At 38.7% G+C, this 26,559-nt stretch overlaps 1 protein-coding gene across 24 annotated transcripts in view; it reads left to right on the top strand.

The window, feature by feature from the left end:
- NRXN1 (neurexin 1) overlaps positions 1 to 26,559 on the top strand; it is a gene marked incomplete at both ends in the record, with an annotated part of 632,844 nt that overhangs the window by 596,615 nt on the left and 9,670 nt on the right. For 16 of the 24 annotated variants that reach the window (XM_079550648.1, XM_079550642.1, XM_079550641.1 and 13 more), the window contains one exon: positions 20,732 to 20,819. In XM_079550648.1, the coding sequence (XP_079406774.1) occupies positions 20,732 to 20,819 (88 nt within the window). The remainder of the gene's footprint in view (positions 1 to 20,731; positions 20,820 to 26,559) is intronic. The other 8 variants (XM_079550649.1, XM_079550645.1, XM_079550646.1 and 5 more) reach the window with 1 other exon arrangement.

Here is a 26,559-nt window from a genome sequence, read left to right as displayed (position 1 = left end):
TAGATAATGATTCCTTGAAGAGTGATTAGAGATACTTTCTTATATAATCACTGCATTATATGTATGTTGCTAGTGTTATGTGACATTAAAATCTGTCGTTAATCCGTATCCTTATTATCCCCGGTAGCTAAAAACACAGGGAATGAGGAGAGAGTAGACCAACCGTTATGAGAAATAGAATGGATCCTCAAAGGAGTCCCTAATTGCTTAAGAAAATTAGATACTGTGTCTGATAGGGTTGTCTGCATGTATTTCAGAGATTCTGGCATTCCAGATAGCTGATAATTTTCTTATCTGGAATAATTAGTGTTGTTTGTTTCTTGCGTGTTTCTACGCTTTAATGCAGAGCTGCTGCTGTTGTGGAAGTGCTGTTTTTCTCTTGTGATACCCAGCAGCATCCCCAGCTCTCACCTGTGCACTGAGATGTTACAACTTGTGCCTCTCTAAGCAAAGGTTGTTCTCTCACCAGATCAGATGCTGCAGGAGGGGCTGAACACAGTATAATAAAATGTCTTGTAGATTGTGGTTGATTGCCCCACATAGCAGTAAGCAAGGAGTGTTCTCATTGAATTTACTGGGTTAGGACCAGCGCTTAAGCTAAGTTTTATTTTGTGAAGTATATGGCTTTGTCAGTGTGTGTTGAGGAGCGGGGATCAAAATGCTTGGGCATGAGACAAAAATAATGAGTTTGCAGAGTCTGTCGTTTCTCTGAACGTGTACAGCCCTTTGCAAATGACAAGGTTAATGGCATTGCCAGTGGTGAATGGGAGACCTCTCCTCTAGAGCTGATCCTTGATGTTGGGAAAAGCAGTGCAGACTTTGCAGGTAGTGCCTGATCTAAAGCTGAATACAGCCACAGAGCTCTGCCAGCCTTTGAATGGAGGCTGTAATGAAGTTTTGAGTCATACAGCAATGACCTATGTGAAAGCAGCTGTTAAATGGTGATTGTATCTTTCTAAACATTGTGAAATGCATGGATTAAACAGAATTTCCTGCACACGCAAACACTCAGTCTGCCTATTTTCTAGTTCGCTGTCTATGAGAAAGGAATTAAATATTTATTCATTTTCTTCTTCTGCAGGTAAGATTACACTTTCTTTTGAATTATTCTGTTTTAATTAGTGGTTAGGGTACCTGCAGCAACACAGCAGGTCCAGAGGTTTGTCCACGAGGCTAAGCATGGCTGTGCTGGAAGCACCCAGTGCTGTGGCAGGTTATTGTTTGAACCACTGCTAATTATCTTTCAAACAGGTTTTTTTTTTGTTTTTTTTTTTTGTTTTTTTTTTCATTTGTTTCACAATAATTTCTCTGGTGTTTGCTCTGTGCTTAACCAGGTAAAGTAAACATTAAATCTCAATTAAGATTGCTGTGCTCATCAAGCAGAAATCCTCCATAGTATTCAATTCTTCTAGCCACTGTTCTCAGGAAAGCAATGCTGTTGTTTTGCACAAGATTGATGCATTAAATGCCTACAGACAGTGGGCAACAGGCTTTTATGTAGTCCCTTGAATATGGAGGAATGTGCTGTAACAGATGTGCTCTTGAATAAAATATTTTGGCAAATTAATTGCGGGCATGCTTATGCTGGGTATGTAGTTTAAAGTTGTATTCTTACCATATGGAGCCATGTTTTTTCCAAAGTGCAATATAGCTGGAGAAAACTCTAGATGAAGCGCGACACAGATGTAGAGGCAGGCCCAGCCTACTGATGTCCTGTCAGTAATAGATGGTACCTTGTGCTGCTTGCAAACCCCACTGGGAATGAGAAATGTGAGTGCTGGGAGAGTTACCTGTATCACAGGGGTATTAATTATCTTGAAATAAGGTAAAATAATGCTAAGAAGTACTGTGTCAAGTGTCATTGACATGCCCAAAGCCTGTCAGAAGGAGCAGTGAGGTGGGACCTTGCATATCCCTGTCTCCCTCTGCTGCTTGTGCAGAACCTGTTGCAGCCTCCCTGGTGAACTCATGTCTCTTGATGTGTAGTGCATGCGTGCTTGTCTCTGTCTTCATTAGCTAGCAAAGAGAGCTGCCTTACCGTTTTCACAGTGGAGAAATACCCCACCTCATCTGCATGCAGCCAGCAAAGCCCAGAGGATTGCAGAGGATGGGAATTTTCAGCATCACACCGAGATGCAGCAGGAAATGCCAGGTCCAAAACAGCCTCTCTGCTTTTTGTGCTGAAAGTCTGAGCCAGGAACGTTCAAAGTGTGCCATGCAAAGAGTGATTAAATGCTATTTTCAAATAAATTTTTAAAAAATAGACAGGCTCCTTGTTCACTTTGCTCCCTATGCCCTCCAGCTTTTGCTAGGAACCTTGAAGATATAAAACTTACATAATTTTGTCTGTTCAGTGAGCTAAATTATTCATTATAAATGAAAATATTTGTAATCATATGTCAGAAAATAAGTGTGATTTCTAGGCAGCTATGCCTAATAAGAACCCTGCGGTGTGAAACCCAGGATATAGCTGCAAAAGCCATCCATCTTAAAGCTGTGCTGGCCTATGTGTATTTTTAGGCATCCCATCAATAAATATTTTATAAAGTGCTGCAGACAGTTGAGGGAAGAAATATTCTGTTGCAGAGGAATCCAATTTCAGGTTCCCCATAAAATGATGTGTTTTATAGGTTTTGATATCAGATACAAAAGCAAGGATGTTGTGTAAAATACATCAGATGTAATCACTGAAGAAATCCTGCTGTGTTGTGAATAATTTGTGGTCCTTCAAAGAAAGCTGCAGGGGTTCTAAGCAGGCCATCTAATGATAAATATCAATCTGCATGTGCTCCTGTATTGATGGGGAAAAAAAAAAGCTATTTCCTCCTTTTATTAACAGCAAGGTCAGATTGATAGCAAAGGAAAAGACGACATGATTTTTATTGCTACTTACACTCCATGTTTAATTGAGAGTAAATTTTGCAAGTGTTTGGTGTAATGCGTGTGTTGTTGCAGGAACCCTGCCATCTCCAGCTCAGTGTTTGGAGCTTATGATCACCTTTCAGTAGCTTCATTTCTGCACTTGCAGAACTTGTGATATATAGCCGTGGGGTATTTGCCTTTTCCACATCTGTAAGAACCACCAAATGCTCAGCCTGCTCCTGTTCAGTTGGTGCTGGGGGTGGCGGCCCTTCTGAAGCACAGGTTGGCATGTGCAGAGGTTTAGCTGTTAGCGTAATCTGATTGTGGCACGGCAGCTGTAACTTTCAGAACAGAACCACTTCAAACACCCTGTCTCCTAGCATTGCCTGTATCCAGATGAAGAAATAGTGGGCAGGAGGAGGTGTGTCATGGGGATGTCAGCTCCATAGAGACTTTGTCCTTTGTCCTAGCTTTGGGAAGCAAACCAGTAATTCACCTCTGATTGAACTGGAAACTATCAGGCAGCAGCAGATTCGGCCACCCTTAGTACCCACCTCCTACTCGAGGTGCTTTCCAGGAAACATGCAAAACCATCTTTAAAGTTGTTCAATCAAAACAAAGCTGTGGGTGCAGAAGGTTTTAGAGGAAGGGAATGGGCCATTTGCTCTCTGTCCTGCTGTTTTAATTGGAAGCTGTTGCAAAAAACAAACAAACAAACAAACAAACAAAAAAACCTGCAAGTGTGGAGCTATGCGCACCAAGGTGATCATTTCTTCTATGGTAAATCCAGGTCCAAAAACGGATTTTCTGCAGGCAAGGCTTTCATTTCCTTTCCAGCAATAAAACAGATATGAATTAGGCAAGTCACAGCTGCCTAAGAGAAAACATTTACTACTTACTACTGCCCTGGAAATCAAGGAATTTCTTAGTTCTGTGTTATTTTTAAAAGCTAGGACTTGGGGCATTTGGATATCTTACAGAAAAGGAGAGGGTTTGGGATGGGTCTGTGGCATTGCAGCTACGTGGTATTATGGCTCATAAAGAAAGCAGGAACTAAGTTTCGAAACTGAAGAAGACGACTCATATCAAGTGGTGTTTAGTTAAGATAGAACTTGTGGATTCTGTTTTAAGCTGAAAAGAAATGATGGCCTTACTCTGAGAGCACTCCATTGTACATAGATTATTTTTTTTCTAGGTTTTTCACTCCCCCAAATACCTGAGTGTAATTTACATAAGTAGCTATTTTGTGACGATTCCTTTAATTCAGACATTGCTGCAGAAGAGCACTGGAGAGAACAAAGGAGTGCAGATGCAAAAGCTTTATTACGCTGATGCATAAAATTAAGACATGCTGAAATATGTATATATTAAGTTGATAGGCTGCAGATACAGAAAAGGAAATAGAAAAGAACTGCATCACAGTGTATCTAACAGAGTTTAGTGTGAAGTTTTGTCATTTTGGTGAGCAAATGTGGAACATAGCCGTGTCCTCTGTGGCCTCATTATATATAGGGCACTTTGTACCCTAATGGATCTTTTATTACCAAAGACTGTTGTGAAGCATTATGCATTCTTAAGACCCATTCTATTCTGGTTGCTGGAGCACTTTCGAAGTATAAGATCAATTAGTAACGTTAATTGAGTATTAAAGAGCAGTAGGTGGAAGAAAGTGCTTTTTTAGCTGCTAAGTCTATGGTTTGAGCTCTGTGGAAGGCCTGGTCTTTGGAGGTGTTCTTTCCATTGTCTGTGAGTTCATAAATTGCTTGGTTAATCAGTCTAGCTTCAAGCCTAATCCATGCCAAAGTCCAGGATGCTTGGCTCTGAGGTTTTGTCACGGTTTGAAGAGTTAATTGCAACACTCCTCCCTCCCTTTGAGAGAAGGGGGAGAAGGATGAGGAAAAGAACCCAACTGAGGTAGGAGAAACTATTTTATTAACAGGAGTGTGAGATAATACAGAATAATTAAGAATAATAAATCAAACGAACCAAAAATAAACAGGAGGAGAGAGAGAGTCAGTCCAAATCTTTATCGGCAGGCCCTCCACAGCTGGCCTCACAGAAAAGATGAAAGATCTTCCTTCCGCCTAATGAACATAGCTAGGAAAATTTAGCTTAGCTGGGCAGGAAATATTATTAAATGGGAAAATACATGCAAGGGTGATTCAGATATTTCTGCTTTATCAGCTGCTTAGCCTTTTGAGAATAACCGAAAGGTGCTTTTTCACACCCTTCTTTTATGCAAAATTATTATAAAAATTTATCTCGATCAAAGGTTTTCTTCCTTTGCTTCAAAATAATGTGATCATAAATAACTGGTATTCAATCCAGATCCTGTTTGAATAATGTGTTGTGCACAATAATTCATAAAATATAGTTGATTTTTTTAAAGAATATATTTGTATAACTTTGACTTCATGGAAAAGAGCATATATCTTTTCCATGAAATATCTAACTGAATACAAGGATATAATTTTTTTTATGAATGCGGTTAAATATTAGTAACAAAAAATATTCTTCCATTCTTAGTTATTGGAAGTGCATCAAGAGAAGTAATTTACAAATCTTATTAAGGTACAGTAAGCATCAAGAAGTTTATATTCTGGTTATATTCAGCATGCACAAGCTGAGCAGTTTGCTTGAGAGCTAAAACGCAGCTGATGCATGCTGCCACCAATAATTGCTATAGCAACATTGTCATAGTGCCTGAGATCTGCCTCCCTTGGGTTCGCACCTGAAGTTTCCTTTGTGGTGAAACAAAATGTCTTCTCAAGTTGAAAATACTGTGTCATAGTTGAGGTATTGATGATTTTTTGCTATTTCTTTTTCCAAGTAATTAGATTTCAAATGCTGAAAAGCATAGTGGAACATTAGAGGAAATCATTTGCTGTCATAGTGTCCATTTATCATGAAACTCAACATTGTGTGGCTCCTTCCGTACAATTAATCTTTGCAAATTGGTGTGATCAGGTGAAGAAAATCTCTGTGGGCGGTCCCACTTAACTTGCAGAGTTTTTCCTTCCCTTTGTCTGAGTGCTTAGATGTTACATTAGTGTCTGTAAGAAAATCAATCAAAATAATGTTTCAGAGTTGTTATTTCTCTTATTTCAAATCGCTGCACATAGTGATGTTAGTTGTGTCTCTGCTTACTGGGAGCTCTTTGACTGTAAGTGCTGAAATACAGCACTGAGTTCCTATCAGCTTTCTTGAGGGATCCTACTAATACAATGTAATCTACATGTATTAATGTAGAATTTGGGGCCAGATTCTTGGTCCTAGTTCCTGCTTTGGGCTGTTGGGGAAAAAAAAAAGTAAGGGTTGCCCTGTATGGCAATGGATACATCACGAGCAAGCAAGGACTACTTTCCTGATGATGTCACAGTGTAAGGCATCACTGTGTCTGAGATCTACTTTTTGTGCTTGGTAGCTGGTCTAGGGGGAGAGGTGTTGAGCAGTGTTTTACAAGCAGCATTTGCATTCCTGCCATAGAATTATAGAATAGCTTGGGTTGGAAGGGACCTCAAGGATCATCAAGCTCCAACCCCCTGCTACATGCTGGGCCACCCTATCTAACACTCCCTATCTAATACTAGACCATGGTGTCCCTCCCATACAGCTCTAAACAACTGTGTTGAAGTTTATTACAGATATTAAGATTCCTCATACGTTGGTGATGGAAGTGAAGAGTATTTGTTATTATGATGATGAAATAACAGATGAAATTATTTTTCCCTGGGTCATGGAATGGCACAGCAGAGTCTGAATGCAGACTGTAAAAAGAAAAGCAGCGAGGGCAGCAAAGGCCAGTAATCAGCTGCGCAGGCTAATTGGAAGACTTTCAGCAAGGAAACATACATTGTTAAAAAAGAAAATAAATAAATAAAAAAGAAAAGAGGGAGGTTGCACACTCAAAAAATAGAAACCTCAGGCCAGCAGTAGTAGGAGAGGAGGCTGGGTACTTGATGTGATGCCAGAGAATCCTAAAGATGTGAGAAATCAACAACAGGCAATGTGTGAAGGTTGTTTTACAGCTATGTCTGGATTTAAGAGATCTTTAGAATCCATATATTTTTGTTGAGGTATGTAAAAGCACAAAAACAAACAAACAAACCTTGTTGTTTTGAAGCTAACTCTGAGAAATAAAAGCTTAAGAGAGTTGAACTGGACTTTTCAATGGCTGTCCAACTGAAGGAGCTCAAGGGGTGCTGACAGTGACAAACTGCCTGGCTACCTGATGTTGGACCAGTGGGAGAAGGACTGAAATGGTCCTGTTGAGTTCAGAATTTCTCATGGGTTGGTCTGTATTTTTTTGGCAGTGGAGTTTGCTCTTCCAACAGCAGAACATGGCTTTTAGGGAAGAGAGAATGGAATCTGAAGAGTTGGGATTGGTAGAGTCAGACACATGGAGCATGTCAGTGGGAGTATAAGGGCTTGCTTTCCTAAGGGGTGTTACCCATCATCATAGAATGGCTTGGATTGGAAGGGACCTGGAGCTGGAGGTAGCTTACAGTGCCCGCAAAAGCTATGCAAAACATGTCCAGTCATTGTTCTCAGAATACAGGTGTAGACTTGGGAATTAAACTAGTTTTAATTAACTTCATTAAATCACAATAACATTCCCACGTAAACAAGACTGACAAACTTCAGGAGTTTCATTGTACTTTGCTGACATACTATGCCTATTTAGGGAGCCAACTGATAGTCTTAGTTGCAGCAACAAGAACTTCTGCTAAACTCTCATCTGAGTTTGAGCCTGAGTGTTGCAAAATCATTTTCCATTTTTAAGAGGAACCTTACCATGTTGTTTTTTTCCGTTTGCTCTCAATAAAATGTGTTGTATTGAATTTCAACAACAGAATTGCACCATCTTGTAAAAACAAAAGAAGGTGAGTTCTAAGCTCCTACTAGACGATGGAAAAACAGCAAAGTTTAATGTAAAACTGAATAACAGCTTTGCAAAGATGGCTGATTTTCCACTTTTCATTCTATTTTAAATTCTCTGCCATATTTTAAGTAAATGCTCATAATGTAATAATGAACATGAAGCATCACAGTTTACAAGACTTAATCATTTCAACTTAGGTTCTTTTAGAGAATCTCACAGCCAGGATGTTTTTGGAATGTGTCTCAGAAGTGTGCCATATTGCAGCCAGAAGAGTGATGAAGCAGTTCTAGCTTATGAGCTCAGGTTTTCAGTTTTAAATGATTTCACAAGAAATGATGGGCCAAATACACAACTGAAGTGTGAATGTTTTGTTTCCCTGCAACTGTGCATCTTTACACCAGCTGACATTCAAATATGTTATTATTAATCTGTGCAGGCACATGGCTTGTGAATTCATGTTTCACATCATACTTGAATTCTGGTGTTCCCTAATTACTGAGTGTTACCTTAAAAACTCTCCAAATTGAATGTCACGTGTGCAGGTTTTTCCACTTGCTTTAAAAACAAGCTGTGGATACATACTCCACTCATGCATAGCCAAGCTGACAGCCTTGAGCAGACAACTGGCACAGCTGTGCCCTGCCAGTCTGCCCTGCAAATCTCCGAGGCCAAGCTACCAACAGTCAGTAGGAGCAGTAGGCAGCAGTAGTCCTTTAAGAGGCTGGAGCCTCATGGACCAGGCTTCTGTCGAGAAGTTCTGCTTTCCACTCACTGTCCGTGGCTGTCTTGCAGTCTGTTTCTAATGGCTACAAACCACAAACTTGTCCTGTCTAGCTGCCTTTGTACATGGCCACTGATCTTTTTAGCTCTCCGTGGGTGCCACGCTGCTGATTTGCCCTAATTCTTTGTCCCCACCATTCTCTCTTCCACTTACAATGGTTGTAGTGGTTCCCGTTCTGTAACTGTATATCAAGCACAGTGCTTCATTTCTCTTCCTAAATCCTCCAGTAGTGTCTTAATTATCTTTCACATGCTTATGACTCTTCATCGCCGTATCCCATCTTGCCATCTCTCGCAGCCCGATTTCTTTCTTCTTTTTGTTCAAATCTTTCCTATTCCTCCTCCTCCTTATCCAAATGTTGCTATGCCCTTAGCACAGGAGGAGTCTCCTAGGTTTCAGCTCCTCTCTTCAATACTGGAAAACCAGATATGTATATAGACACTGTGAGGCAACCGTATTCTTATGTCCCAAAACCAAGTGACCCTGTGTATGAACTGCAGTTCTCCTAGTTTTCTTAAGCTGCTCCCATTGGCAAAGCTGGTTATATTTTCATACACATGATGAAAAAGGCAGGCTTCTAGGGATGGTAGAACAGCTTAATAAAGTAGTTGTGAATAATGTCTGCATATAAATAATGTCTCTTTCTTTTTTTCTTCTCTTTTTTTTTTTTTTCTGAAATCAATCTGAGAAGTTAGGGAGCTATTTCATATGAAAGAGTGTGCACATGCATGCAAACTAATAATTTGATATACGCAGGCTTAAAGAAGTGCAAGAGTTGGAAGGTATCTTTAAATAGCTAACTTAATAAAAATAATAATTGCCAAGCTAACTTAATAAAAATAATAATTGCCAACAAGATATTGAGTCATAAATGTAGGTTTTGTAGTATTTATACTGTGATATATACTGAATTCACAGCTCTAACATAATGAGAGATTAAAAATAAATCCTATTCGTATAACAAACATGGATTTCAACCTCATCTGCTTTATATTGGAAGTGTTTATGGAAGAACATTGTGGTCTGGAAGCACTTGAAGGCTAAATGATGTCAACTGGGGTGCGGCCACTCCAAGGCAGCTCCAGGCGTGTGGTGCTGCTGCTGCCCTGCTGCACGCTCCTCACATCTGCTGCCAGCGCGGTCGCTTACACGGTTATGAAATCAAGGCATCGTTAACAAACTCAAATGCTTGTGTGACAAATGGACACTTGCAGAAATTATCTAATTAACTGTATCTCCAAAACAGTGGCTTTAATGAAATACTTATTTTAATTGAAAAGCAATTAGGCATTGTCTCCTTCCAGTGCACGTTTGCCTCTCATTAGCATTAACGAGTTTCATTTGCAGAATGGTGCTTGGCGTGGTTTTCCTGCCCTGCAGAACTGGTCAGTGGATTTCCTTGGTACTGCCCATGGTCCCGTCAGTGTTTGAGTTTTTAGATTAAAAAATTAAGATAAGGAAGTGCAGTCAAGTTAGCGAGAAGCCAATTTCCTTTTCTCTGTTATTGCAACCCAGTGCTACTGGAGAACAAACTGTGACCAAGTAGTTAGCATCCAAGATGTCACAGCTATCTTCTCAGGCTCTCAGAAGTTTTGAATTATAGTGTGAACTATGGACACTAAGGAAGGTTGGAAGGTGTTGGCAGTGGTGTTGGTGCATATCGTTCCTCAAGAAGACGAAAACAAGGGATGGGAAAGGGTTGACAGCAGATGCCTTCCTGCTTCTGACTGAGTTAATTTAATTTGCCTCGAGTAAAAAACACACTGAAGTGAACTTGAAGAAAGTGCTGTGGGTCAGTCAGCGTTAGGCAGAAGATCCCGTGTTATTTGTTTACTGTCACTGGGGCAAGATGAGATTGCTGATGTACCTAAATGGCCAGTGAGTAGTCTGAGAGTTTATGCAGTTTTCTGCATTTCTGAGAAAAGTTATTATTTGGTATTCTGCATTTTGAAGCAGGATTAGAAAGCTTTTTCCTCCCCCAAAAATAATATGAGTGAGAACGGACACTGAATGTTAGTTCACAGACAGCATTCCTTGTGAAGGATTTTTCTTCCCTTTATCTTTTGAGAATTACCTAGTAGCTAAATTCCCATAGATTTCAATTGATCAAAATACTCTTATGTTATACAGTTTGATAGTCAGGGATATTCACAGTCTGTTGATTTGTGGTACTGTAAATGTGTAAGAAGATGGAAGCACATCTAAATGTAAGTGCCCTTCTAATTCTGTTGTACTGGGGATTTTAGTAGCTAAGTGATTCCAGGCTTCTATGTATATGGCTAAGTATGGTCTTATGCCAGTGATTAAGTTGCAGTTTGCAAAAAAATGGGTTTTATTGGAGGCCCACAGGTCAGTTAAAAAGAAGCCCACTTCTCCACCAGTAACTCAAACAGTCAATTTTAAAGTTTTTAACAGTGTTATGTTTGAGTTTTGAGGGATGAATAAGACTGCAGTAAGAGTCATACTCTAAAAATTGAACAATCTCTGTACGCGTGGTCCATAAATATAAATTAATAGGTTTGCTACCACTGTAGCAGTGTCACAGTTGAAGACGCACATAATCTCTGGACTAAAATGGAGAAAAACCTATGAAAGTGTCCATGGTGTTTTGTGAATTCAGAATTAATGGGGACCAAAATTCAGCAAACAAGAAGACTAAAAATAAAATCATGTCACAAAATGCAAGCAGAGTGCCCAGAAACATTTATTTTATACTTGGAGGCAAAATTAATTTATTGTCTAGAAGAAAATAAGTACTTGGATCTCATCAATCACATTCAGTTTCTTGTACTTTAGATTTGGTGTAAATTTAAGCAACACAAAAAAATCCTACGTTTTTGCTGCTGGTTTGTTTTGATGTGTGGTATTCAAGAGAAGAACATGGATGTCCTGAAGATAACCTCAGAATGAAAGTCCAGAGCACTTTTAACCAGTTTGGAGATTTCCTGTCCCTTATTCTCAAGGTTTTTTAGTTACTTGGGGGAAATGAGAGTGAGAAAGTTAAATGGAAGAGAAGCACAGCTTCTGATCAGTGACATCCATTACTAAAACACTTGTAATCAGAGAACAAATCACGGCAAGGAAATATGATTTCTGCATTTATGATGTTGTGAATTAAAAAGTGGATGAGACAGAAGTAATCTGACCATTCAGTCTTTCATGGAACAGCGTAAATAACATAAAGTTATTACACAATGAGTTACCAGTGGTTTGTTTGCCAGCATGTTGCATATCGATATCTACTTCCAAGGATAAAGGTCAGGCCTGTGCTGTGTCTTTTCCTCTGTGTTTCTCTCTCCAGTGAGATGTCATTTTTTTTAAGTGTGGTTTGCAGCTTTGTGCAGATCCTTGGGTTCTTGGCTCGGCCCCAGCTCCTGAGCACACTGGGAGAAGAGTGCAGGGAAGTGAACCTGTTTTTGCACCTACTCACTGTAAAAGGGAAGGAGAGGGCAGGATGGAGGGCAGGTTGTGGTGCAGAAATAGCTCTGAGTTTTTACATTTATTTCCAGCCAACTTACGCGCCCCAGTATCTCCAGCATAAGGGATTGAAACAGTTTGGTCTTGCTGTTGTACATGTAGTTTTGCTTTATTCGTGAGCAAGACCACATCATACAGTTTTCAGGAAGAAAGTCAAGTGTTGTCCCATTCCTCTGGTACTGCAAAAGAAATTCAGGGTATTATCAGTGCAGAAGTGTGTCTGACACTGGCTTTACTTCTCATGCATGAGTTAGCCTAAATGTTGGTCAGGTGTGAAATATGCCCACTTTGTTACAGCAAGGACCTTTTTGAAGCAGCAGCCCAAAGTTCATGATAAACATCCATAGTTCTCTTTATAAATAGCATAATTTTGCGCCATCACTTAAAAGTTGGGTCTACTAATGAATTTACTCTAAAAAACAAACCTTATTTGCTGAGAGCTGAGAAATGATAACACCTGTGCTTGATACTCCTATGACTTGCTGTGCGTCCAAGAAACACAGCTAGTCCTGTATCAGCTTGTATAAACAAGGGAAGGCCAAAATAGCTCCTGCTATCGTGTAGTAGTGCAATGTTAAAGATCTCTTTGCAGGTTCTTTAAAAATGGTGGGAGTGGCTCATCACTGATGAAGATGTTTGTGTTATGTGTTGCCTAGTAAGGATAGATGTGAATAAGCAAAACAGTTGGGTTAATTTTCTAAATAGCTGCTTATGGAAAGTTGTACAAGAGGACAAGAGAAGAAACATTCATGAATAACATTAACACAAATTTTATTTCTCATCTGCATCTGTGAAACTAATGTTCATGTGGTTCAGGAGGTGAGGGATTTTCCTCATAAGGAAAAAACTGGATTAAATAGTTCTTTTTAATCAGTATTACTACGTAAGGTCTGCCCCAATAGTAACACCTACTATATTTTGTTGGCCCATAACATCAGAAGCAGATGATGGTATGGCAGCAAAGGTTGAACCTTCCCACCAGTATCCCCTTACATGTTGTTGCTGTGTGACAGATGGCAGCAGAGAGGCAGTCTGACGCAGTGGTGTCTGACGTGGAAGTGGGTACGGAGAGAAGGGATGTCACTGAATTCCTCCACAAGGAAAAAATGGCACCCATTAACGTTTGTTGATGCTTGGTGAAGATTTTTGGAGACAAAAGAGTGGATGTGAGCATAGTGAGGTGGTGTTTCAGCAGCGACAGCAGTCACCTCCGCTGGTGCACATTTTTACACTCGGGGCACTTGTTCATCTTTGGTGAACATGCATAGACAGCAACTGGTGGTGACCATGTTGAGAAAATAGAATTTTGTAGCTGAGAATTTGCTCTATTAAGTAGCGTTGTTCTGCACATTTTATCTGCTTTAGTTTCTATGGAAATAAAAGGAGGCATTACTTTCAGAGCAACGTACGTATATTTAAAAATCATTGCAGAGTACTGCCTGGCTGGCTTTCCAGGTAAAAAATTGCAGCTTTGTGAGCATGTGGATTTTCTTATCTCTATTCCTGCTTTTTTCAGGATGAAGTAAATAACTCTGAGATTTTGACCAAAGCAATTAACTTCAAATTCAGAGCTTAAAGGAAAGCCACACCATTTTGTTAAGTCATTTTTCTATAGATAGTTTTTTTCAAATGTATTTGTAGTAATTTTGCTTACAAGAATTTAAATGTTTGGGATTTTGGGGGGAGAGGAGGTTTGGAGAAGTAATAGAAATACTAGACTGCATTAAAAAGATACTGTGGATTTTAAGGTTTCTTGGAAAGCTTCCTGATAGACTTTATATAGAGAATTGGAGGCCAGAAAAAAGATTATTCTGCTTTGCTTTGTGGGGCAGCTGTGTTCCTGTCCCTGCCCATACTGAGGGACAAAGACTGAAGCTACCCTGCAGGGCATCCTAGCCGTCATCTTGAGCATTTTACCTACCCTTCAGGGTTTAATTTCTAAAGCATTCAGGTCACAAACTCAGAGATCTTAATTTGTTGTTATTATTATTACTTTGCTAATGTTTCTGTCAGACGCTGACAAACGCAAGAGAAATAGCATGATGATATTAATTAGATGTAATCTAGTTTGGGAGTGTGTTTCGATTTTCAGTTACTGTACGTTCACATTACAGGGTAATAATAATGTCAGCAGTTAATGAAATATGTAATAATATTGTGTATAGACCTGAAATATTAGCATTTTAATGTCCATGTGCAGAAACAACCTTTTTCAGCAGCATGGCACTGAAAAAATACTTTCTGGGTGTGGGTGGATGAGCAGTAATTGGTGCCCGTGCAGTTTGACCAATAGCAGCTTAAATACAAATTCAGGGGCAGCTGTCCAAATGTCATCTAGAGCTGATATTGTTGCTACATCACAATAGCTTATTTTTCTTACCAGCACACTATTTTGTCCAATGGGAGGTTGTTAACACTAGGGAGAAGATAGCTGAAGAGTAAAATTGATTAATGTGATGTATTTCAGTTTTTTTCTACAACTGTCTCGACAACCAGTCATAGAAATCTGCTTCATACACAGAAAATTAAGTTCAAATTACACTGTCTTGGCTAGAAAATTGTGTCATTAATCCGGTCCCAAAAATGAAATTTGATTTTTTTCCATGTGAACTCTTTTGTGACTTTTCATATTTTGCTGGTTTCTGCCAGCATTCCTGGGCACTTTGGTGTATGTTATTTTGGTTTATGTTATTTTATTCCTCCCTTTGAAAGAAAAATAGAGGAGAGAAAGAGAGGAATATATATGAGAATGATTTGTAGGAAGGTCACTTAGTGCATCAGAAATTAATATGTCCAATGCATCAGAACACATTGGCTGCTCTCAGCTCCCTTGTGTAAACATGAACTGTATTTTATAAGAAAAGTTTGCCACATATAATTAGGAAGGTAGAAGTGCATACCTTGCTTTTTCCTTTCTTCACATCATGGTTCCAGTTATATATCCTTTTGCTAAGCTGAAGCAGACCTCTGCATTTAAATGTCAGTGGTAGCTGATTCTCACTGAACAGTAATTGTTTGAATAAAATTTCAGGAGGAAAATAAGTAATTTAAAAAGACCCAAGAACTGGGAACGAGGAGAGTAGAAAAATTTGATGTCTAATTTCCTAGTCCTTCATGTGAATGTTTGTGTGTTAATGTAGTCATTTGTCAGCAGTGGTTAATTAATTTAGCCGATAAACTTGCCGTGATTGGTCGGGCTACATCAACTACCATATACCCATTCCTTTGTATGCCTAGTCCCTCGTTTCTCCCTTGGCCTCACCATTAATTTCTCACTTACACCATGCTATCCCTTCCCCATGGGTCTGTGGCTGCTCTACCACGCTTCTCAGGCTGCCGTCACCTCCAGTCATTGCTGTAAGTACGGCCAGTTTCTTCCACAAAGCCCTGTAACCTTTTCAGGCAGTGCTCTTCAGGCACCATCTGGTCTCAGCATCTCTTTGGCTGGGCTTCTGCCTGGCTGTTCCCTGCCTCCCTTCTTCCTGACCATCTTGCCCTTTTGGAAGATCTTCTAGAGAATAACCATTGCTAACCTGCTGAACTGCTAACCTACCAGTAGCATCCTTGCCAGACTCTTCTCCTCCTCTACTTGATCTGGATAGGCTGAATCAATGGGCTGAACCCAATGGTATGAACTTCAGCAAGCCGAGGAATGGGTCCTGCACTTACATGAAAACAACCCCATGCATCACTACAGGACTGGGGAAGAGCGTCAGGAAAGCTGCATAAAGGGACCTGGAGGTGTTAGCTGACAGCTGGCTGAACATGAGCCAGCAGTGTGCCCAGTTGGGCAAGAAGGCCAACGGCATCCTGGGTTGTGTCAGAAATAGAGCAACCAGCAGGGAAGGGAAGTGGTCATCAAGTGTAGTGAGTTTTGCATCCCTCACAAGAAGGACATCAAGGCCCTGGAGTGTGTCCAGAGAAGGGTCTGCAGCAGAAGTCCCATGGGGTGCAGCTGAGGAAGCTGTGCCACAGCTATGCGAGTAAATAAGAATAGTTTTGATTACAGAGCTGAAGTTTTAATCCAAAATAATTTAAGCAGTAGTCACAAGTGGTTATGCTGTTTATAATTCATATAATAATTTTGGTCTATCAGTTTTTAACTGTTGTGTAATTTGAATTTAGTTGCAGTTCTCACGGGATAAAGTATATTACTGAATAGGAATGAAATAAACTATATTCAGAGTAGCTGTAGGGTGCTGTGCTTTTAAAGAATGCTGGTGAAATGCTAGTAGAAAATATGCAGGTTCCATTATACTGTTAATGAATGCACAATTCAGATTGGCGATTTAATTTTTAGATCGCGTTTCTCTGGTACTGGCAGGTTCAACAAGTTTCATACATGAAAACTAAATAAGACGGTATGTATTTACACTCAGTCATGCAAAAACTGAATGATTCAGAAAATGGTTTCCTGTATTGTTTATTCACAAGCAAATTTTTTTTTTTTTTTTTTTTGGATGACATAGCATTCCAAGAGCACAATAAGAAAGGAACAGTCATAATTTCTGGTACTGGTATTGAACCTGTGATTGTAATCTTTGAGACAACTTGATATTTACCTACAGCTACAGCCTGTCACTCTATTTAAGCCGTAACTAGAGCATCACTTTTTGATCTGGCCAAGAGCTTTTTTGAACTAGTCACCATTTCCTTCCTCAGACAAGGTGGCAGATTGGTCATATTTTAAACTCCCTTGGCTAAGAGACAAATCTTGAAGACTTACTTTCTGCAAACAGACCTGACTGATGTAAGACTTACTCCTGCAGTGGCCACAGCCATGAGTAATTGCCAGAAATCACTTTGTGTAGTGACTTCTCACCTTACAAAGCATGATTTTTATGCATTTTTTTTATATTGGCATATTGATTGTAAGCTTTTCATACCATCCTTTTTTCTGAAATGGGAACAGATGTCCAACTATTTAAGAAGCCACCTATTAGAGTGGGCTACGCTTCAGATTATACAACCACAACCACTGAATGAACACAGAGGGCTCTGAAAATAGACAAAGAAGGCAGGTGAAATGATCTAAATGTGTATCCTGATCTAAATGTGTATGTTTGGTGGCCCTGCTAGGCAGGGGGGTTGGAACTACATGATCCTTGAGGTCCCTTCCATCCCGGGTGATTCTGTGATTCTGTGATTCTGTGTGTGAAATGAAAAGAAGTCCTACTTCGCCTTCCATTTGTGCATCGGCTAGTTTGAATATTTTTTTTCAATCCCGTACAACTAGATTATCAGTTCTTAAATGAATTTGAACAACTTGCCCATGAGACATTCTAATCCAATCTTGTATTACAACAATACCAGTTGGATCTTATCCTATTAGGCACTCGCTGTAAATAAGGGATTTTCCACTGACTTTTAAATCCTTCATTAATGAGTATTCTCTAAGCAGTGTCCTGGAAATTAGCCATAGTGCTAGCAACAATTGCAGTTCACTCAGGAAAACCAATTTATTGTAAATCTTCCCATCCAAATTAAAAAGTGTACAAAAAAGATAATGTGCAGTAAGTAAAACATTGTGCTCTTGCATTATATATCTATACCCCTTGGCTGCCCGAGACCCTTAGATCTAAATCCTTCTCTCTGTTCAGGTGGGTTCCTGTCAGTCAGAGCTCTTCTGCACAGAGCGATCTGGTAGCTGCCCCAGTTTTTGTAACTTATGTGTTGCTTATGTTCTCTAGTGTTTTAGTTAATTCTTAATCCCATTTAAAATTGTGTTAAGTGGTCTAATGACTTTCATATGAAGCTTGGTCACTACCATTTCACTTCCTTTCACAGCTCGTTTGCCTTTATGCTAAAAATATGTGAGTAATGGGAAAGACGTGTTCGGGGGAAAGCAGAGAATAGGGGGAGGTTGTGACACATCTGTTAATTGACACCTAAGCTGGAATTATTCCTGACACATTTCTTACGAAGAAAACAATTTTCATACTTTACTTCTTCTCATTCAAATATTGGTACTTGTTTTATTGTTTGCAACAAAATCCGTTTTATATCTTGTATTAACTTTGAAACAAAGATTATTTCATTTATTTGCTCAGAGATGCAAATCTTGGCATGGTATCTTCACATTTATTTTAATAGTTATTCATTTCTTTATCCTTAGTGTGCATGCACTTTTATCAAACAAGAACATCCCTTTGTTCTTGAAGAAGTGTGCACATTCTTTCCCGAGATATCACTAGAATTAGTAGCATCTTACAAAGATAGGCTTGACCTCCCTTTATAAGTAACTGAGCAAAGTATCTTTCATATGTTAAGTCACTTAAAATGTATGATGTTTCAATAGTTATTTTCTTGTAATTTTGATTACAGTCGAAACTGGACAAAGAGACTGTAGTTAGGTTAAACTCTGACCATAGTGTGCTACATAAAGAGTAACGAGAGACACTGTGGTCCTTCTGTAACTCGACCTGAACGTTTAATCTCTATCTGGTGAAGTTACAAGAATCACGGACTTAACACATCCCCTGCGTGCACCAAAGCACCCTTAAACAAAAATTCATTTAGACTAGTTCTTAGAGAAAATAATTTGTTGCTATCACTGTTATGTATGCATATGATGCTTTCTGCTGAATGGTATTCATACACAATTCCCTAGTGCTCAACTGGGAGCGTTCAGTATTCCAGCTGCAGGTCATACAAGTATACATCAGCATTATGGACAGAAGGAAAAATATATGGCACTTGGTTTTGCTGACAAAATTGAAACTGTTTGGGAGATGCGTGGCTCTTTTTTTCATACTTTCTTATTACTGTAAGTGGTTTTTGAAGTACAGAGTTAAGCTTTTATGTGCAGGCTTTATTAGTTGGTTACCTGGCTGTTTATTTTTAATCTGTACTTTAGGAAAAATGGAGGCAGAGATTGGTTTTTAAGCAGATATTGATTTTCAGGTTTAAATGGTTGTCTTTTGGAAGAAGGAAATGGACATTAGAAATTCAGTATGATGTTTGCAGCTGACTTTTGCTATAGCTATACAGCAGGAAGAATGGTCAACTAGAAAACTTTTTTTTATGTATATATAACTCTCATTCCAAATCTGCCAACATGGTTTGGCAGCCTTGCAGATTTACATAAACCTTTCCAAGTGTAAGGAAAGGTGGTCCTTACGATTAAGGCACTGAACTGTGACATAACATAGCTGTTGTCTGTAGCCATTTTGAATGCCTTCAACACGTTATTCCATTCTATTATGTCTCAGTCTTCTATCTTTATGTGATTATAATAGGCTTTTCCTTGTTCTACCTCACATGTGAATAAATGTATTCCTGTATCACTTTCCTACCTCACAGAAGTGTGGAAAGCGTACGTTCATTAATATTCTTGAAGCGTGACAAAGAAAAGCCTATTATTGTAATGTGCTTTGCTTTAGAACTTTAGTTAGAAGAATATGATAAATAACACTGGTTAAGCTTTGTCCATAAAATGCCAGGAGTACTGTATTTACATATTCAGACATAAACTGATGAGGTTAAACTTTGAGTGTTAAGAGTCCTTGTCCGATGCAAACAAACATCCAAAAATGATATTTCACATTGACCAAAATGATCTTGTAATTGCCATACATATCATACAGGAAAGCAGGAGTGTTTTTTTGCCAACTTTATCCTTAGTTGTATGTTTCAGTGTCACGTTTTCTTATTCTCCTCATGTATTTCCTTCAGTGAGGCGAAGGGAAGCTTGAAATGGGCAGAAAAGAAACATTTTACCCACAGGAAAAGCTTCTTCCTGAACTCATTAGTAATTGCTTGAGAAATGACCATGAGCATGACAGTTTATATTTCTCTGCTATTATTTCCCCTAATGACTGTGGATGTTCTTATTATATTTCTAAATGCCTATTCTCAGAGGTGGCTTGAACAGAAGGTGCATCATTTTATTAGGTTCAGATTGATTGCCTCTGTGTTTCATTTAATATTTTCTTGTTCTTTCACAGTAAGGTAAGGTAGATGGAAGTCCCCAGTTTGCTTTCGATGTATTGCTCCGGGTTCTATCATCTGATAGAAAACCTCTGTCTTGATTTTTATTTATTTTTTTTCTTTTTTAAATACAAACTGTCCAAGCTAATTCTGGACAGATGTTCCTCAAATTTCTCTGAGCTCAGCACAGAACTTGGGCAATCCTTCACTTATTAAAGACAAAAGGATATTTTAACTGGTACTTTCTAACACTGTATATATTTACTATTGTTTTCTTTCCTTTCCTTTCTTCTCACTGAATAGTGGCTTTAACTCAGTAATAGTTTTGTTTCCTTCCTTTAGGTTGGTGTTGTGGTTTGTTTTTTTTTTTTTTGGCTCTATATCTGCAGCAAGTGCAATCAATATAATTTCAGTTTTAACAGCTGCAGGCAGCTCAATACTTTGACTTGTTTTTTAATGCTCTTTGTGTTTTCAATAATATCATAGCAGAGACATTTGAGGTAAAGAGGAAAGATGGGTAGCCTGAATGTACACATTTTTTCCTTGTACTTTCTGTTATTGCATGAAAATATTATAATGTTTAAGGGCTTGCACTGAATATCTAATGCAGTTCCTTTAAAAACTGACAAGTGCAAATTGAAAAGCAGTGTCCCACTAATAGAGAGTTGGAAAGTGTCACTGTATCATTATTAAATCTGGAATGCTCTGGGCCTTGTATAAATTCAAGCAATACCAATGAGGACCTTAGAATATAATAAGCCAATTAAGATATACCTACTTGACTTTTATTTTCTTTGCAGACCACAGATGACATCCTGGTGGCCTCAGCTGAATGTCCCAGCGATGATGAGGACATTGATCCCTGTGAGCCGAGCTCAGGTGGGTTAGGTTAGTCAACTTTTTTACTACTTTCTTTTATTTCATATTTGCATGCTTCCATCTCCCAGAAGTTTAGAGGGACAGTCCTTTCTTACCTATGGATGAGTTAAATCACAGTCTTTATACCTATTATATGTATGCCAGCTGGGAGGGACAGTTTGCCATATAGTATTCAAAGGCAAAAGCCTAGAATCCATTTTTGGTAGTTGTGATCTGTGCAGAGTTATAGCTTACCAAAGGCTAGGCTCACAAAGGCATTCTGGGACCCCTGTAACTGTTGTGATAAAGAAGGGACAACTTCAATCAGAAAAAAAGGTGTTGCAATTGCTAATGCCTTAAGTATTTTTCCCAATGAAAGTCCAGTATTTCAAATATTTTATGTCAGTAGTGAAAGCAATGTTCATTTTGAATTACTGTAATAGATGGTAAAAATCTGAATATAATAGAATACATCAGTTTCAAATTTAAAGTAGTTTTATGGTATTTTTCCAAACTAAAGACATCTACAAATTCTCTAAAGATTTGTTCTCAATGACTTCTTCTCCCAGTCTGTATACATACCTGGGATTGCCACAAGTCAAGTGTTACACCTTGTACATGGCTTTGTTGAGCCTTATTTGGTTCTGGATGGCATCCTGTCCTTCTTTTGTGTCAACTGCACTGTTCAGCTTGGTATCATAAGCAAACTTGATGAGGCTGCACTCACTCCTGCTATTGTCTTTATCCACCAAATAGTCCTGCCTTCAAATCCCTTTCTCTCCAGTTTAGAGATAATGATGTGGTATCTATGCGAAAGGCCTTGCACAAGTCCAGGTAGACATCAGTTGCCCTTTTTTGTCTACCAGTGCCATCACTCCTTTGTAAAAGGCCACCAGATCAGTCAGGCACAATCTGCTCTTGGTGAAGCAATACTGGCTGTCTCAGATAACCTCCTACTCATATGTGCCTTAATATTGCTTTCAGGAGGATTCGCTCCATGATTTTCCCAGGCACAGACCTGAAGCTCACCAGCTTGTAGTTTCCCAGGTCTTCCTTTCTCCCTTTTTCGAAAATGGGAGAAATGCTTCCCTTTTTCCAGTCTCCAGGGATTTCACCTGACAGCCACAGCCTTTCAAATGTGATGGAGAGTGGCTTGGCAGCCACATCAGACAGTTGCTCAGGACCCTGAGACGCATGTTATCTGGCCCATAGATGTGTGCACATTCAGTCTCAAGACACAGTCTTAGACTTGCTCTGCTCTTAAAGTGGGAGGGATTTTGCTCCCCCCTGCTCCTTCCAACAGGTTCAAGAACACAAGAGATGTGAAAAGCCCAACTGCCAATGAAGGCTGAGGCAAAGAGCTCACTGAGTAGAACTTCAGCCTTCTCTATGTCTGTTGAAGCCAGTTCTTCCTTCTCATTTATCAGGAAGGAACACAGACTCCTTTACCTGGCTCCCAATAAGCCTTTTGAATCCCTTCTTGTTATTTTTCACATCCCTTACCAAGTTTAGTTCCATCTGCGCCTTGGTTTTCCTGATTGTATCTCTCAAAGTCCGGACAGCAACCCTGCATTTTCTCTGGGCCACACGTCCCTGCTTCCACTGTTTTCCTGTTCTATCTCATCATTCGTCACTCAGCTACACTTCTCATTTTTGTTTATTTGAGAATGGTTTTACTGTTTCATTTCTTGGATCCCAACTTCTATTGCTTTTTTTTTTAAAAAAAAAAGCATGGATTGGCACAAGAATTTTGTTCTCCATAAACTCAATTGTCTGGATCATTTTATCTGTCATTCTACACATCAAAATGTCACTTGTCCTCCCACTCTCGACTCTTAAAAGCTATTAATTTGCCTCCTTCTTCAATGGCCTTGTCCTTTTCTCATCTATGAAACAACATCAACCAAAAGGGTTGGTGAAGTCGTAACTTCTTGCATACCTGTCTCCCTGAAAATTTAATCTTAACCACTTAGTCTTACAAATAAGATTTCTCCATAAGTAGTCCTGTAGCAATAAAGCACTGAATAATACTGCAGTCCATACAAATAATACTCCATCTGAATTATACTGCAGTAAACGTCCACTCCTACCAGTAGGCTTAAACTTAAATGAGAAAAACATAATATTGTTGACAATGACAGAATATTATTTTCTTGATTTTTGGGGATAGGAAATGCAAAATGATATGACCCTCAATTTAAATTTTTCACATGGTTCAGTTCAGCTGTTTTCCCTTAATTTCTTTCGCAAAACTCAGTTGTTTCTACATAGCCAGACCTTCACCTCCTCACTGAAGCTGGTGAAGCTCATGTTTCCTACCAGATACTTCTAGAAGGAAGATAGTTATAGAATCTATATGATTATTAGGACAATTATACTATTGTATTTTCACTTGAGAGGCCGTAGCTTGAAATTTAATTAGATTTCTTCTCTTGTTTAGTGATGATCATTCAGCATACAGCATACTCATTAATCTCACATCAATATTTTTTCTAGAAAGAATACATTGAAAGGATGACCAGAGCCCATTTGATTTTATTGACAGAGCTATAAGCACACGTTTTCATGAGGATTGCCCATACTAAGCCTATTCCTAGCTGCAGTTCTCAGCTCAAAGTGGAAGACTACTCAATAAATCATTTGAATATTGTAGACCTATATATCATAGATACTAGTTGTTAGATAGATGTTACCAATTAGCTAGACTTATGTTTAAAATAGGACTTACTTTGTTGGATAGATGTCTTGCAGTTTGTAGTTGGTATTAAGTCTTGGTCTGCCACCACAAATTTTGTTTGCAGTGCACCTGTCTTTGAAAGAATAAAAGGAAAGAAGCTATTTGCAACAAATTTTATATAGGACATAAAAGTGTAGACCAGAGTAGGAGGTGCTAAGCAGCAATCCCAACAATTTGTCTGGGACATAAAGTCACAAACATCATAATTGCAAATTTCACTGTGACTGCTAAATTTGCCATAACTGGATGAAGTCATAACAAATTTATTATCATGCAAAAGTTAGTCAACATATTTTGCTTCCATTATGTTTTGTGTGGTAAAGCAACATGTATTGTTTTTTTAATCTAAATACTAATAGCAACACAAATAGTAACCTTAACTGTTTCCTCTGCTTCTTTTGACTGAGGAAATAGTAAAGTTTTTTCATTTTGTAGGCAAGTTATGATTAATAATAGTGGAAACTTGTCCAAAAAAAAAAAAAAAAAAAAAAGAGCTGGGATGACTTAATAATTTTACCTAAAAAGCTATAAAACTGTGGGTGGGCAGATGGCCATTTTGCACGCCTGCAGTGCTGTTCCAGCCCTTCCTGAGCTTTGTGCAGAGTTCTGATTTCTGTAGACTTGCAGTGGATGTGTGTTGCACTGTTTATTTGTCCCAGTTATGCTGAGTAGTATTTTATTTGTTAGAATTTATCTAACCCCTTTTGTGGATATGGAAAGATTCAAAAAACTGGGGCCCAAACTGGGTCCAATGAAGTAGAGTCATGGAGTTTAATGGCAGGAAATCTTGATGGTGGTCAAAGCCTTACAGTTTTTAGCATATGACAAAACAGAGTTTTTGCTGCAAATTACAGTTAAATCCTCTCCAACTCAGGAGTCAACCAGGTTTTAAATTAGAATTTAGCTTGAAAAATCTCTCTGGATGGCCCCATCAGAAATGGGACGCATAGAGGAGGAACTCTGCCAGCATGTATGGTATTTACTAGAAAGCATTAGCAAAGACAACCTTCATAGTGAAAAAGTGGCGTTTTGGTAACAAACCAAGCTATTCATCAGCTTTCTACCACCAGAATCTCATGTGTTGCAACAAGAGAAATTAATTAAGCATCTCATAATCAATATTTGACTGGCTAGAAGCCCTTGGATTCCACTTCCCAAGGCAGTGATTGATTAGTGTCAGACCCTGTCCTGTACTCAGTCTCTAGGGAAAGAGGGCAATAGCCAGGGCAGAGTTCAGTGCTGCATGCAAACTGGTGAATTTGTTACCTGTCTTAGCCTTGATTCTTGATCCTGCGAAAGAAATGGGATTAGATTATTTCCCACATTATTATTTAAGGACCAGTAATAGGATAGATGCTTACAGACTGATCTTTGTGCGTGTATTGATCTTCCGACACCTTGGCTAACTTATTGCATCACAGAAAACCACTGGCAGTGTTCAGAAATATGCAATGCATCAATGCAGCCAGGAGAAAGTGGATAAAGCCACTGCTGAAGATGTCTTTTATAAAGTATGCAGTAGCATTTATTCACTGCTCTGGGGATGGCTTTGTCCTGTAAGCAGAATAGTATAGGACTTTGCATGTGCAGACTGCTTCCTCCGTATATATGTTCCCTCTGTGTTATAACATGTATTAGGCAGATAGAACCATACATTCTCAAACACTTTGTGATGCTTTAAACTTGATCTGAGAACTTATACCTATTTTTTCTAATGAGCAGAGCTGTGAAATACGGACAGTGAAGGATTTCTGTCTGTTAATAAAAGTTTTGCACTTCTTTTCCTGTTGCAAATTATTCACTGTATTCCTGATTCAATTAGCAGCAAAACAATAAAATAAAATTGCAGTGTGAGGTGAAATTATTCCTATAATTTACACACAAGTGTAAATGCCTTATTTAATAAACTGATTGGAATGCATCATGCAAGGAGCTGAAAGAAAACAAAAATTACAGTTAGTGTTGTATCAACACTGATCTCTACCCTTTGCCAGCCACATTACTGAAACACAGGGACGTTGAATAGAATTGTAGCTTTCTAGCCAGTCTTGAGTGTTTTCATACATTTCTTGTGTTAGGAGTAACTAAAAACAACATACTGAAAGAAGGGGTTTTCTTTCACTCTAATAAATATTTTTTTCAATAATTAAGAAAATTCTAATTCCTCTAATGCATTATCAGTAATTTTAGGGATGATCTGCATGCCCATGCTCTCATATGTGCTTTCTTTGTGTAACCTCAAGAAGTGCATTGGATCTATGAACAAAGAAAATAATTTTAAAGTTTATTTTTAAAGCAAACTTTAAGACAGAATTCAGCTGTTGCAAGCTAAACATGCCTTTTAAACATGGACAATTCAGATTTTTACTTCTTGCTGAATATATGTAATTCAGAGGGTATAGTACAATCCCTAGAAATGACAGCACAGGTTAATGCATTCTAAGGTCTATTAATTGCATTCACAGTGACATGAACGTATCAGAATTCAAAATATGGATGGGAACTGAGGGATGAATTTTTTTTCTGGACATAGTGGTTTTCTATCAGTGTAATATCAGTGACTCACTGGGCTCTAAGACTGGTGAAAAATATCAATATCAAGTCACTATAAATCATACAAAGTTCTGTCCTAACTTGTACAAGAACTTTTCCATTGGTAGAAAAATTATGAATGGAGTTTCCTGTGTATAAGGTATTCATAAATCTACTCACATCTTTTGTGATAGTTGAAGATTCTCCTTTCTGTAATGTGTATATGAATGGCATCCATTCATAAGGTAAATAATGGGATTATTACTGTTATATACTGTTATATACTGTTATATGTTCAGTGATTCCCCAGCTGAGATGAAACCAGATGGTAATGTTTCTGGTAATTTGATGAAACTGGAGGGGTGGGCCGTGTTAATTTTCACTCTTTTAAATATGTAAAATACTGTGGCTCAGTTCTCAAGGTATTTACACAAAAATCTGAATCATATGATCCTGTCTGCTAGGACACTTGGGCTGGGATGAAATGCAGAGAAGCAATCC

This window comes from Tetrao urogallus (genome assembly GCF_951394365.1).
Source record: "Tetrao urogallus genome assembly, chromosome: 2".
NCBI classification, from domain to species: domain Eukaryota; kingdom Metazoa; phylum Chordata; class Aves; order Galliformes; family Phasianidae; genus Tetrao; species Tetrao urogallus.
The sequence above is the reverse complement of the archived record's forward strand: the minus strand, read 5'-3'. Positions and strand labels throughout refer to the sequence as shown.